The sequence below is a fragment of the Manacus candei genome, unplaced genomic scaffold (assembly GCF_025592945.1).
Source record: "Manacus candei isolate 608988 ecotype Guabito, Panama unplaced genomic scaffold, ASM2559294v1 h1tg000075l, whole genome shotgun sequence".
Taxonomy (NCBI): Eukaryota; Metazoa; Chordata; class Aves; order Passeriformes; family Pipridae; genus Manacus; species Manacus candei.
Genome location: NW_026138123.1, coordinates 505,412 through 519,195, shown reverse-complemented (window position 1 = coordinate 519,195; position 13,784 = coordinate 505,412). Strand labels below are relative to the sequence as shown.

General features: G+C 39.5%; 1 protein-coding gene across 3 annotated transcripts in view; it reads left to right on the top strand.

Annotated features, from left to right (window-relative positions):
• LOC127480717 (arylsulfatase D-like) overlaps positions 1 to 13,784 on the top strand; it is a 30,451-nt gene that overhangs the window by 11,944 nt on the left and 4,723 nt on the right. The window contains exons 1-6 of one of the 3 annotated variants that reach the window (XM_051809122.1): positions 2,978 to 3,180; positions 5,745 to 5,794; positions 6,334 to 6,483; positions 8,648 to 8,769; positions 10,226 to 10,348; positions 13,360 to 13,783. In XM_051809122.1, coding sequence (XP_051665082.1) covers positions 5,769 to 5,794; positions 6,334 to 6,483; positions 8,648 to 8,769; positions 10,226 to 10,348; positions 13,360 to 13,783 — 845 coding nt within the window. In that variant the 5' untranslated portion in view covers positions 2,978 to 3,180; positions 5,745 to 5,768. Of the gene's footprint in view, positions 1 to 2,977; positions 3,181 to 5,696; positions 5,795 to 6,333; positions 6,484 to 8,647; positions 8,770 to 10,225; positions 10,349 to 13,359; position 13,784 lie in introns of those variants that run through there. The other 2 variants (XM_051809121.1, XM_051809120.1) reach the window with 2 other exon arrangements.

The following is a 13,784-nucleotide window of genomic DNA, read 5'->3' as shown; positions in this document are numbered from 1 at the left end:
CACAAAGCTCTGTCATGTCAGACGTGCATGAATAGTTATAGTATTGCTTTATCTTGACTTTCCAGACAGACAAAGACTTTTATTCTGCTTAGCAAGAAAGTTTAGGTTTCAAGTACAGCTTGCAGGTATCCTCAGCAGTGGCACTGGTGAGTTCTGCCTCTGTGCCTGTCTACTTGCACCTGCTATAGAAGGAAGCACCTTCTCACTCAATCCTGTTACAAAATCCTTTCACCTGACAAATTAAGACTTCAGCTGCATTCCACTCAGCTGAGCTGTCATGCATTTATTCAACCCACAGACTTGGATCTAACTTCAACTACTCACTCACCCTGCAACAAAAGCTTCCCTGGGGGCAGGCTCAGAGTAGTGCCTCTGCACAGGCAGTTAGGAGCCCTCTGGATGGGCTACCTGCTCCAATGCTGGCAAACATTTCAAAGAAGAATTTTTCATAATATCTAATCTAAACCTCCCGTGGCACAACTTGAGACCATTTCCTCTCATCATATCGCTTGATACTTGGTGGAAGAAACCAACCCCCACCTTGCTACAGCCTCCTGTAATGTAGTTGTAGAGAGTGATAAGCTCTCCCCTGAGCCTCCCCTTCTCCAGGCTAATCAACCCCAGCTCCCCCAGCAGCTCCTCATAAGACTTGTACTCCAGTCCCCTCACCAGCTTTGTTGCCTATCTCTGGAGATGCTCCACCACCTCAATGTCTTTCTTGTCATGAGGGGCCCAAAACTGAACACAGGATTCAGGGTGAGGCCTCATCAGTGCTGCAGAAAAATACAGTTTCTCAGAGAAACCCCAAGGTTTCTCAAAGCACTCACATGGGACTCTCTGGGACTCCCATGATCTCCCACAGCATGTATGTGTCACTGCCTTTCTATACCTTTCTTGAGAAACACACACCAAGAATGCAATACAGAATATACCTTCCTCCAAATGTTAACTTCCTACTCTTCTGGCATTTTAGGTTATGCTTTTTTCCATTCCATATTAAAATCTAACTAAATACTTCACTTTTAACAGCTTCAATCCCAAGAGAATAAGAAGTGTACGGGTCCTAGAAATTAAAGGCACCTGCATTCTTCTACCGGTAATATTCATATCGGACCGTTTTTCTTAAACTTAAAAAATACAAACTCACCTTTCAGAACATATTGAAAATGTTGTCATAAAAACAGCTTTCATAAATGCTTTAGTATGCTGTATTCATTTTTTTGATCTGTTAGTACAGTGACTAGCAGTATGGTTTTGTATCACTAAACAATTTCAGTCTAGCTTGAATACAGAGCCATTAAAATTCTCTCTGTACAGACACTAAATATAGACTGGAATCTTCAAAGGATGTTTCATCTCATCCTAGAATAGCAGTATAGGACAGCTGGACTGCCCTCACTGTGACTGTCTTTCACTATTGATCATAAAGAGAGTCTGGATGATGCAAATCTGTACTACTTGGTCCAGGATGACAGGTAAGGCTCTGCAAGTGCTCCTGGGCATCCGGGCCTTGAAGACCTGGTGTGAATCAGAGCTCCGGGAAATAACACAAAACCATCATTGTGTGATGACTTTTAGAAAGGTGGAGTGTGGATCAACTGTTCTCTGAAACAACAAATAAAAGGTAGTAGTCGCTAGAGGGAGCCTCTTAATCATCATATCTTACATCAAACCACACTAACTTGGGCCTTCAGCTCTTAGATATTGAAGCACTTTAATACAGTCACGGGGTGTTACTGCCTCAGTGTAAAGTACTCAATGTAAAGAAAACAAGAGTAAAAAGACAGGACTATGCAAGGCTTCTGCAAAATTCGACATTCATTCCGCATTCTGAACAAATACAAACTTTCTAAAGATTTCCCCACAGAGAATCAGCCAAGTCGGTTCAGTGGATGGGAACAGAATTAGTTTTGCCAAGACATTTTAAAGATGCCATCTTTAAGTGACTAGTGAGAAAGCATCCACCTTTCCCTCCTTCAAACACCAAAACGGGCACAACTTGTCACTTTGAGAGGAAAGTCCTTGGACCACCAGCACTACCCTCTCTTCTTTACCTTCATTACACTAGAAGTGTGCCCAGGTGATAATTCCCAGATTTCCAGCCCGACTTCAACAAGTGCTAGTTAGAGCAGCAATCTGGTCTAGCTCTCTCTGTGTTGGAAGATGGCTGTCTACAAAATAACAGTGCAGTGTAACTGCAGACATGCTTTCAATTTTCTACTGTACTCTAAATTTAGTAAATAACATAGCAGTTATAGTTTGTGGTTCTCTGTTACAAGTTCTATAGAATTTGCAAGAAGTCCTGGAAAAAAACACAACAAGAATATGGAAGCTGTGGAGATAGTCTCATTTGCAAGAGGGCCTCTCTCATTTAGCAGAGTCCTGATGGAATTGACTGCAGTCTGAACAGAAAAAAACATAAGCACCTCAGAAGGTGTTTCTTTTTAGAAAATATACAGCAGTATAGGGCATCAGAAAACAAGAAATCCTATAGACTTTAATGAATCCCTGAAGTGCTAGAGGCACAATGAGGGGAATGGGAATTAGAGAGGTACAGACTGGGATGCTGTAACACAGGTGGGGATAAGAAAGCAAGCACTGAGAGAAGAAAAATTGGACACATCACTTCTTCTGTGCATGTTGTCTGTAACCACTTCAGCATGCAAATGTTAGGGTGGGAGGGAGCAGGGAGGGGATCACCTACGGTGCTGTAATTTGCCTCAGAGGTGATCCACTAGCAAACCAACCTGAGCATTGCAACTGGTAATGAACCAGCAACTGGTAATAACATCACCCTTCTCTTTTAAGATATGAAAACACAGGAAATTCTGTCAATAAAGCAAGATTGCTGTTTAGTTCTGCCTCATGCTGTCCCAAAACACTCAGTACAGCAGAATTCAAACAAGAAAAATCAAAACAGCAAGCATTAGCCAGCATGTAACCTGAATTTGTCCCTTTAAGTGACGACGAGAAAACAGGCAGCACTCAGAAGTGAAGCTGAATGACTCATTTTCTGAAAAAGCAAATTCAAGTCTCTTACTGGCATTTCCTCCCCACCCTAGAACTATTTCTTACTGCGTGTGCAGAGACAACCTTGTCACTGCTGCAAGCACTGAGGACTGCCATAAAGTGAAGAAATTAGCTCAATTTCTATTTCTACAGACAAAGAATTGCTGCTCTGTAAGTACAGCGATTTTCTCTGGTGGAAGTGAGGAAAAGTTATTTATAATGCCTTTTATGGGAGTGTCTCAGACTTGAAGCAGATCATTCCCATCCCTTGAGAAACTGGTGGTTGGGCAGAAAGCATTTTAGCTGCATTTGTGGTGTTCCCCAGCCCGACCTTCCCACACTGTATGAATGTCAGAGCTGTGCAAACAGCAGTGGGACGTGCAGCTTCAGGGACTTCAGGATAAGCTAGAACATGCAGCTGCTTGCAAGTTCTGGTATAACACACTTTTCCTGTAGTGAACTGTAGGACATGTAACTACGGCAGATTTCAGGACTGTCTCCAGAAACAGTTACTAGACGCTGTGCCATAGCAGCAGTCCTTGTGCTGAAAAAATTTTGAATGGTTTTAAGTCGACTGAAAACAAGCTCATGCACCAGTCTATCAACTGCCTGCTTTGAACATAACTTGACCAGGTACTGTATTCCTCCCTTACTATGTTGGAAAATGCACAGGAAAATTTTAATGGGTGTTTGGAAACTTTTTTTCTTGCTCCTGCAGATAAAAATATCTCAAGGAAGTTTTTTAAATATCCTTTTTCCCTTTACAACAACATTATTCTCATAGAAACATACGTACAAAGTGAGAGCTGCAGACAATTTATCATGAGTCTGACTTTTATCTATCCCAAGTCTTCAAAATACGAATTTTTCAAAGAAAGTTTCACAGGCTGAACAGTACTGAATTGAGTGGTATTAACTGTATGACTTTTCGCTGAGTGTTGCCAAACTGATGCCGCAAATGGGTACTGTGTGTATCTGAGTGCATCTAAAAATATGAATGTTTTCTCTTATGCAAACTTGGCTTGACTTGGGATTTCAGTATCTTTAAGTATTTTGATGGAAAGGTAAATACTTATTTGAATTTTATTGCTTTGAATCAATACAGCAAACAATTAATTAAATACGAAAGATATGCAAGCTAACCCCCCCCTTCTCCTGCCCTTCCCCCGCCCCATTCTGAGATTATTAAAATGGATGAAGAAGGGCATAAAATCTAAATTATTTTGGGGGAGGGATTAATGATGGGAAAGGGAGAAAAAAGTTTTGCTTTAAGCCAAATTCAGTTCAGGTAAGAGAGAGGACTGTTTGCTTGCAGCACGGCTTCAGTGGCGCTTTGGCAAAAGTGGTTCCATAGATGTCTCCAAAAATGCATCCTCTGAACTGTTTGCTGCTGCCCCAGCTGCCAGGGGCCAAGCAGGAAGCTGCACAGCTGTGTGTGCAGGGACCTGGGCTCCCTTTGATTGTTCAGAATGGGGAAAGCTGCTTTCACCGTCTGTCTTGCTCCCACCAGAGCTGCTAAAGTTTCTCTGCCAGGACTCCCACCACCTTTCACTAAGAAATGGCTTGACAGGGATAATACCAGCCAGTGCAGTAACTGTTTTTGGTATTACCTGCTGTTTTACAGGCAGCTTCTAAGGAAGCTCAGCCTTGAGCTCCAGGCTGTGCTTTAAATCAATGTCTCTCTAGTGTGAAGTGCAAGCAGCTAGTGACAACCAATTGCACAATTAAATCTGATTATTTCCAACTCCCTTTTTATTTCAACTGCTTTGGAGGCACATAGTATTTAAATGTAAAAGATGGCTGAGGTATTCTCCAGCACTTTTCCTATATCTACTTAGGATGCAGCAAAGGCACAAACTCAAATGCAGGAAACTGAGTGTCTGTACATAGCAATGCTGTATCAGCACTGGTAAGTAAGTGTTTGGATGCCGATTTTCTAAGCATAGAAGTTTAAATTTTCCCTTCAAAGCATGTAGCGTTGATGGATAAAATGTTTGGACTATAAATATTAACTAAGCTGCTTAATACCTCATTTCTGGAAAACAAAATATGGAACCAACATAATTTATAAAATTGAGATGCTTGGGACAGATCAGCTAGACATGGGATAAATTTGAAAGGAGTCTATTTTAAAGCTTCTGAACCAAGTTCACTTGGCCTTTATTTCAAAGCCTTTAAATAGTTTGTCTTGTCCTGGCACGGAAAGGAAAAGCCCTGGAGAAACCTGTGCATTCTTAGAGTAAAAAAACAAGAGGACAAAAATTCTTCTAAGAAAATATTATTGGAAAAAGATGACTAGAATTTCTACAACTACAAATACCTCTTGTAAACCTGAAAGTAAACTTGACACATTATGTAAAGGAGCAGCAGGTTGCTACTTTCTCTATGATCACAGAAAAATAAATTACATTGACCGGATTTTAAAGAGCTCTTCTTTTCCTATCTGAACACTAAGTATTTTTCATACAGCTGAGTCATGTAAGAAAAGAGAATTATTTTTCTGTTTTAAGATAAACTTCTCTACACAAAAAGAAAAATTCCTCTAAGAAGTGAAGAAGTGATAGCAAGAAAAATAACATTAATGCCTTTACTCTTCTTCATTTAGGGTCTGATCTGAGGTGCACTGTAGTAAATAAAACAGAATGTTAGCAGGCTTTGGTAAAGTTTTTAATATATTTTTATTGCAGTGACTACTAGGAAGATGTAAATATGACAAGGTACTCTTGGTTTTGCAGGATCTGAACACTCCAAATGCAGAAATGATTTGGCAACTAGCATCTTACTGGTAAGAAAAAAATCATGAGTTATTGTTATATCATACTTAGATCTTAGTGAAGCTTAATAATGATATAGTACTCTGTTATAAAAGAGTAGCATTGTTTATCCATAAAGTACACTAAAAATGTGGGGTTTGTTTGTTTTTCTTGTTATTAATTTTTGCAAAACCCAAAGGCCCCAGTCTGGTCAAAAATGATGTCAGAGGAAGTTGATCCCATTCTCAGTTTCCCAGACCAACTTCTAATAAACATCCCAAGCCACTGAAGCACAATCACTTGTATGTCACGTGCTACATGTAAATTCCCACGTGAGACTGCTCACAGGAAACTTGGAAACAATCAGAAAAGGAGATTTTAAAGTTATGGACCTGACATTTTCCTTTTCATTACATCTGTTTGGGTCAATGATAAACATGTAGCACACCCTCTGTGTCTGGACAGAGTGGTCTGATCTGCAGCCAAGCTTACACTGGAGGGTCTTTGGCCACATGTGGGGGGCATGATGAATGGCCAGGTCATTGTCTTCTTTCCTTCTTCTGTGTTTCAGGTCACCCCTGGTTACACCCCTGATTTTTGGTCTGCTTCTGCAGCCACCAGTCACACAGCTTTCCATCATCACACGGCCAAACATTGTTCTATTGATGGCTGATGACCTTGGCATAGGGGATGTAGGTTGCTATGGGAATGATACTATCAGGTAAGGAAACTGAGTGTAAGGGTGAACAGAGCTGGTGTGATATTTAATGTAAATCTGAAATCTTCTGCCTAGAGTGCATTCCTGGGGCAGCTCTGCTACATGGAGCTGCTTTACTGTGCGAATATGCCAATTGTTCTTGTGTATCCCTTAATTGCCTGACATTGAGAAAGAGCTACACCCAAAGATAGAAATGTTGTCCCCTCTTTCAACATATTATTACCTCATTTTAACTTTATGTTGCCATTATGTTTCCCATTCTTACATCAAAGTACAGTTAAATCACTGCAATGAGCTATGCTACTAGGAAATACTTCTATTTTCAATCTCAAGGACATAGAATTTGCCTTCTTCAAAATTGTGCCACAGTATTGCCTTCTGGCTTTCTACCAGCTTGTCACTTCTTTGAACAAAAACAAATTTGCTGTGATCACTCCCCTCACCCAGCAAATTTCTCAGAATCTTACTTTAATCAGCTTCAGTTGGCAAGTTTCAGATAGGCAGCTGGCAAATGTAGGTAGCTGATGGGGCTCTGCAATGCTGGGCCTCCAAACCATCATCCTCATGGCATGGATTTTCTTTTCAAGAGCAGTGGGGCACATTTGGGATGTACCAGTGGAGTAACTAAGTACCTGGAGTCTATTAGCAATTGTCTCTCCACAGTGCTGAGAATCCAGGAGTTCAAAGCAGCATTTTGGGAAGTGGTCCTTTCAGAAGCCATGTTTATCTAGCTGAGATGGCAGCTGTGCTAAATGGTGGAACTGTACCAACTGCTCTCCCAAGTTACACTGCATGGTACCTCTGGTGAAAGGCTGTAGGCTGTACAGAATAAGAAACCTTGTTGCAGACGTATTTCCTGGCAGTGTGTCTTTAAGGGAGGAATCCTTAACAATACCAGAACAAAGCAACAAAACATCCAGGATCTTTTGAAACCCTACTGAGGATTTTGTCTACATGTGAACACCACTGAACTGCTAATTGCAAAAGCATAATTGTAAAACTGAAGTTGAATCTAATTTAAAGCAGAAATAGGCATACCTTGCATTGGAAAAGGAGATACTGTATTCTGAAATGTAAGATATTCTCTTGTCTGTAACTAGTGTGCTAGGCAAGCCTAGTTTTGCTTGCCAGTTGTCTACAAAATACCCTTCTCTAATCTACACTTAATTCATGTTGCCACAAGAGATTGCCACTACAGTGTGAAAACATGCAGGATTTCTTTCTATTTTTCTCCTTTTCCCTTCATTTAAAACATCAGGAGAAGCATTTTGTTTTCTTTCTTACCTGTACTGTAAGTCATGTAGCATCTTGTGTAGTCAAGCATTGTTACCCTGTGGCAAATAAATTACCATTACACTGTACACTGATATGCTCCTCTTCAAAAAGCTGGTGTAGGAAATGCTGCTTTTTAAAAATCTGGTGCAGGAAATGCAGCTCTGGAGGGATGAAAGGTCTATGCATGTTTCATGCAAGTTACAGAGCTTCCTGAGGCAGAGAGAAAAAGCACGGGTCCAGCAGAGAGACAGCTCTCCTCATCCCTGTGGGATTGATTATCTGTTAATTCAGCCTCAACCCTGGGTAAGAAAAATATAATTTAAGGCCCATAAGAAGCCTTGAGAGGAACTTTTTACAAGGAAATGCAGTGATAGGACAAGGAGGAATGGCTTTAAATTGAATGAGGGTAAATTTAGATTAGACATTAGAAAGAAATTCTTTACTATGAGTGAGGTGAGGCACTGAAACATGTTGCCCAGAGAAGCTGATGATCCCTGGAAGTGTTCAAGACCAGGTTGGATGGGGGTCTGAGCACCATGATCTAGTGGAAGGTGTCCCTGCCAGTGGCAGAAGGCTTGGAACTTGATTATTTTTAAGGTCCTTTCCAACCCAAACCATTCTATAGTTCTATGATTTCTGCAAGACTCTTCATAGGACATGGGAAACAAGAAGGAATGGTTGGCTTGAAATTAATCCAGATACTGATGTTAATGTAAAAAGAAAAAAAGAACTATTTCCCCATCACTTGAGAAAGTTAAAATAAATTTTAAAAAATTATGTCCTGACCATCTTCAAATAGAAGAAGTTTTCTAAAATAAAGATAAGTATATAATTCTTTATTCCCTTGAAAAACCCTCTGAATGATATCTGATGGTGCTGGTTGCATTTTTAGGACCCCGAACATTGATCGCCTGGCAAAGGAAGGAGTAAAACTGACCCAACACATTGCTGCGGCTCCACTTTGCACCCCCAGCAGAGCAGCTTTCCTCACTGGCAGATATCCCCTCCGATCAGGTTTGCCTCGCAAAGCCAAGTAGCCTTGAAATATTGCTTTATTACTGTAGAGAACAATGTCATACAATGGGCACAAAAAAAAATGAGGGTGTGCAAATAGAAGGGGTGCCACAGACACATCATCCCTCACTGAGACCCACAAGACACCAGCCAGGCCTAGAACCTTGGAGGTGGCATCTATATTTATGGAGTACATCCGACTGATTGGGGGGAAAGCAGAGAAGAGAAAAAACAGCTCTGCAGAGCGTCTTGGTCCCCCCAACTCACAATTTTGGTTGCCTTTTGGTGCTCAATTGTATAAATTGCAGCCAGAATGAAGTTAGAGCAACTCGTTACATTCAAAGAAGTCATTACACAAAACATGAATAACAATAATGACACATTTCTAAAGCACCAGTTATATTAATTTCTGCCATGGGTGTCTCCTCATCATATGTCAGAAACAGCTCAGCCCTGCAGGGAGCAGAGTAGATCTGTGCAGATGTGTATCCATTCCCTCCAGTCGGGGTGCAGAACGAGTCATGTATGGGAAAGCTTCTTTACGAATCTGTCAGAATTAATCCATCCTATGAAATAACAGTTTGACAGGTATATTATTTTTCCCAGTTGTGTTTTTGAAGAAAAAATACTATCCTGTCAAACCACATCCCTGAGATGAAGAGGTATGAAAAACAAACAGCTCTACATGTTTCTAACAGCATCTCTCAAATGCTTGTTCTATTGCAAATTATCTTCAGAGCCTTCATTCCTGAGACATTTCGAAGCTGATATGTCATCCTACATTTATCACAACAGCTCCCACTGAGACTGGTAGCTTGAAAATGCATGTGGGCTTGTACAAACGCTCTCCCTCTATAAAAGGACCAGAGATGTTCAACACTGCCAGAAGTGACTGAACTTCACACAGCACTGTATGACGGGGTTATGCCAGTATAAAATGCTAAATAATGGGGTGTAAACCTGCAGGTGAAGAGAATACTGCAGTGCTAGGTAGCTACTCTGTGGGTCTCAGAAACGGGATACCAGCCATGACACTGCGCAGGGAAATCTTGAGTTCCCAGGTAGCCTTATGTGAGCTGGAGTTTGAGGCTAATAGAGGGCTTAAGTCTCCTTATGCTCTTCCCTGCCCTCACAGTCACACTAAGTAAGTGCATTACATACAGCCTGGATGCCACTGTAACATATAAAAGCTCCTATAGAACTGTGTCATTCCTAATGAAAAGAAACGAAATGAAATTAAATAAGATGTCTCAGTATGATGTACAAAGAAGAATGGGTACCATAGAGAGGCTTAACTCTTGTTTAATTTTGTCCAGAGCCCTAGATTCATTTTCCCAAACAAACAGCATTAAGATGAACATTTAACACTGTGATTTCAATGAAATCAGGAAACAACGAATTATGTTGGCTAAAAGTACTCTGCCTCTTACACTTACTCAGATTGCTTTATTTTTAGGGATGGATGCTACAAACAATTACCGTGTTATTTTTTGGAATGCTGGTTCAGGAGGCCTTCCTCCAAATGAAACCACTTTTGCCAAAATACTGCAGAAGCAAGGCTACAGCACAGGACTGATAGGTATGGAGACACTCCTAAAAACGTTCTAGAATGTGTTTCACCTGCACGTCTCACTCGAACCAGTTGTTTTAGTTAGTAACTGCTAATACTTCAGTTGGAATATTTTTATTTCCCAATTTAAGAATATTACGTAAGAAGAAATCCTGACCAGATAGTATCTTTCTTAAAAGAACAAGCATCTGATAAAGCAGAAAAACTTTACTGGTTGTCAAAATATATAACGAAAAATATGTTAATAATTCCTGAATATTATTATACCAGGTACAAGATGCTTATTTGGTGCTATTTCATTCAAAAAAAGGCAAAAGTATGAGTGTCATTTAAATATGCATGATGATGTTTTACCCAGTTCAGAGTAGATTCATGGCAAAAGGGAACAGCTGCTACTTAAACCAGTAGAGACAATTTATAGTATCACAGGATTTGGCCTTTTAAAACCAGAAACAAAGCAATTATGACACTAAGTTCACCACAATTTCAGTACAGCCTGTAAAACATTACCTTCTTCAGCATTGACATGAATTTTGTTCATATATTATAGTTCTATCTTTTTAATAGTTGTAACCTTTAGTCATGATCTTGTTTCAAATAATTATTTATCTTAGATATGTCATATAATTCCAGAGGCAGATAAAGCACAAACATTCCTGAGCTGAATTTTCAGCTAATTGTCCTACTTCATCTGAGCATCTAAAATGTCAAAACTCAAAATCTACATCTGACACTTAAAAATACTGGCTGTGCAAACCAACTGAATGTATTAATAAAAGTTCCTGTAAAAATAGATTTATATTCATTCAACAGAATAAATCTAAACCACACAGGACAAAACTAAAAGAAGCCTTCCATGCTATTTAAATTCTACATTACTAAAGCTCCATCTCCTGTTAGTTTTGCAGCAATATTATTTTAGTTGTTTTAATCAGCTCATAAAACAGCCCGTGCATGCTTCAACTTGGTTTCAGCATGTAATCACTAAAAAAACAATCAGATTTCTCTCCACTCTCCCAAGGGAATTGCCCTGCAGGGAGACTCTGCTGCATACTTCCCATAAGCAAAATGAACTAGCATTTTCCCTGTGGGCATCTCAGCTAAAATCACACTATAGACACCAAAAGCATCACTTAGTTTAACTGGATTGACAGATCCTGATTAATTGCACCGTAGGGGATGGTGGGAAGCATCAGCTGTAAGTGATGCTGAATTTTACATTCAAGTCATGAAGCAAAAAAATCTTAACATCTGTGCATGTCACCACAGCTGAATGAGCACTAAGTAGTCACACCTGAATGGTTTGTGATTGTTTTGCCCTGAGCACAACTAGTTTAATTGCAAATTAAATCCTATTAATAATCTGCAGCTTGAGGTGATAATGAGACTTTTTGTTGGGAAATGCTTTGAAGATATTTTGTAGTCAAAAAGCCAATGTTGCATAACGTATGCCCTCAGAGATTAATTTATCTTAATTATACACTTAGTCTATCTTCTGGAGATTTGAGTCTTTTCTAGCATGTCAGAAGTCTTTATCGACCTTGGCTGGAGATTTAGGTGTTGGAGCGCATTTGGATTTCAAGGATACTTTAGCTGCACCTGTATTCATGACCAATGCATCTATGTATTGATTACAAACCTGTTTCATTCTATAGCTGGCTCTAAATATGTCAAGTAAACTGAATAGAGATTTTAGCTGAAAGGAATTCATCCACTTAGAATGGAACTTCCATTCCTTCTTTATATTTATATCTAAAGAGCAGCATTGTTTTTCCTTCTGAAGCATTTTTTTCTGCTCCTATTGTGATGCACAGCAATTCTATTGAAACCTACTTAGAGTTGACTGCTAGTATATGTATTGGCAATATCCTAAACAAATGGTTTACTATAACATCCTCTTCTAAGTGCACAATTCCTGACTCCACAATATGAACTAGTTGCAAATTAGTCTTCAAATACAATTCTAAATGTTCATTTTGGTCTATAGATCTAGTACCCAAGATCTGCATTACATCAGAGATCATAAAATGCACTTAAACTACATCTCTGTGATGAGAGGTAGATTTTGTTCATTTGATTCAGATATTCACAAACTTCAGTGTTTGAGCCAAATGAGCCAACTGGCAATGTCCCCATATAAGTGCCTAACCAGTCTGTTTGAATAGGCTGGAGGGGAAGAAAAAGCATGGTTTTGATGTGCCATTCATCATAATAGTTTGTATGTTCATAATAAAGAAAAAATTGCATTGCAAAAGGTCAAGAGATGTTCCTTCTGATTTATGAAGACTTCAACATTTTAAAGAAAGAGGTTTTAACTTTTTAAAATTTGACTAAATACAAATAGCAAAAATATTTATAAAACTAAGTCTTTTATTCTCATTCAGTATATGGAGATACAATGATCAGCAAAGTTACTTACATATGTAGAGTTTCATGAGAAATCCTGATCTTCTGAACTCAAGTTTTTCAGGATCTGGTGGTTTATCTGGCAAACAGACAGCTGAGCTACCAGTTATTTGACTACTCTCCATAGCCTCCCTTATCAGTCTGGCACCAACAGTGAGTGTTGCCACAGTCTTGACATCAAGCTCTTCAAAACTTTTCAGAAACAAGTCTGCATAGCACCTTGAAGGTAAAGAGACAACAGAACAGTGTTATTTTGTCCTATGCTTAAAAAAGGACAGCTTCCCCCTACTTTACCTGATAGGTCTCCAGAAAAGCCATATATTTTTGCTCAGTTCTGAATTTTTCTCGATTTCTAGTTCCCTTTATAATCCATTTTTTTTATATTTGATAAAAGCTTAAGGGCATGAATATGTGTGCAGAGCACCAATAACTTTGTTGGTAGAGGTTTGGTTTCATCAAACCCATTATATCACTACATACTCAGTATATTTCCGTGTAGGATGAAGAAGTCATCACCAGCAGAATGAAACCAACCATTTTGGAGAAATATTTTGTATGAGGAAAATGGTTTTTTATATATTTTCTCTTTACGTTTTAAAAATCTACATTTTCAGGGAAGTGGCATCAAGGTGTTAACTGTGAATCCCGCAATGACCATTGCCATCACCCTTTAAATCATGGATTTGACTATTTTTATGGGATGCCTTTTACGCTAATAAGTGACTGCCAACCAACGGAAACACCGGAGATGGACAGAGCTTTTAGAAGGAAACTCTGGCTTTCTACTCAAATGATTGGCCTCATTGTACTCACTGCTGCCCTGGGAAGACTGACTGGTTTGATTCCAGTCCACTGGAAAACACTGACCTGCCTTGTTGGGTTTAGTCTCCTCTTCTTTGTATCCTGGTTCTCAAGTTATGGGTTTGTTCGCTACTGGAACTGCATTATGATGAGAAACCATGAAGTTACTGAGCAGCCAATGGTGACAGACAGAACTACATCCCTTATCTTGAGAGAGTCCATTTCATTTATTGAAAGG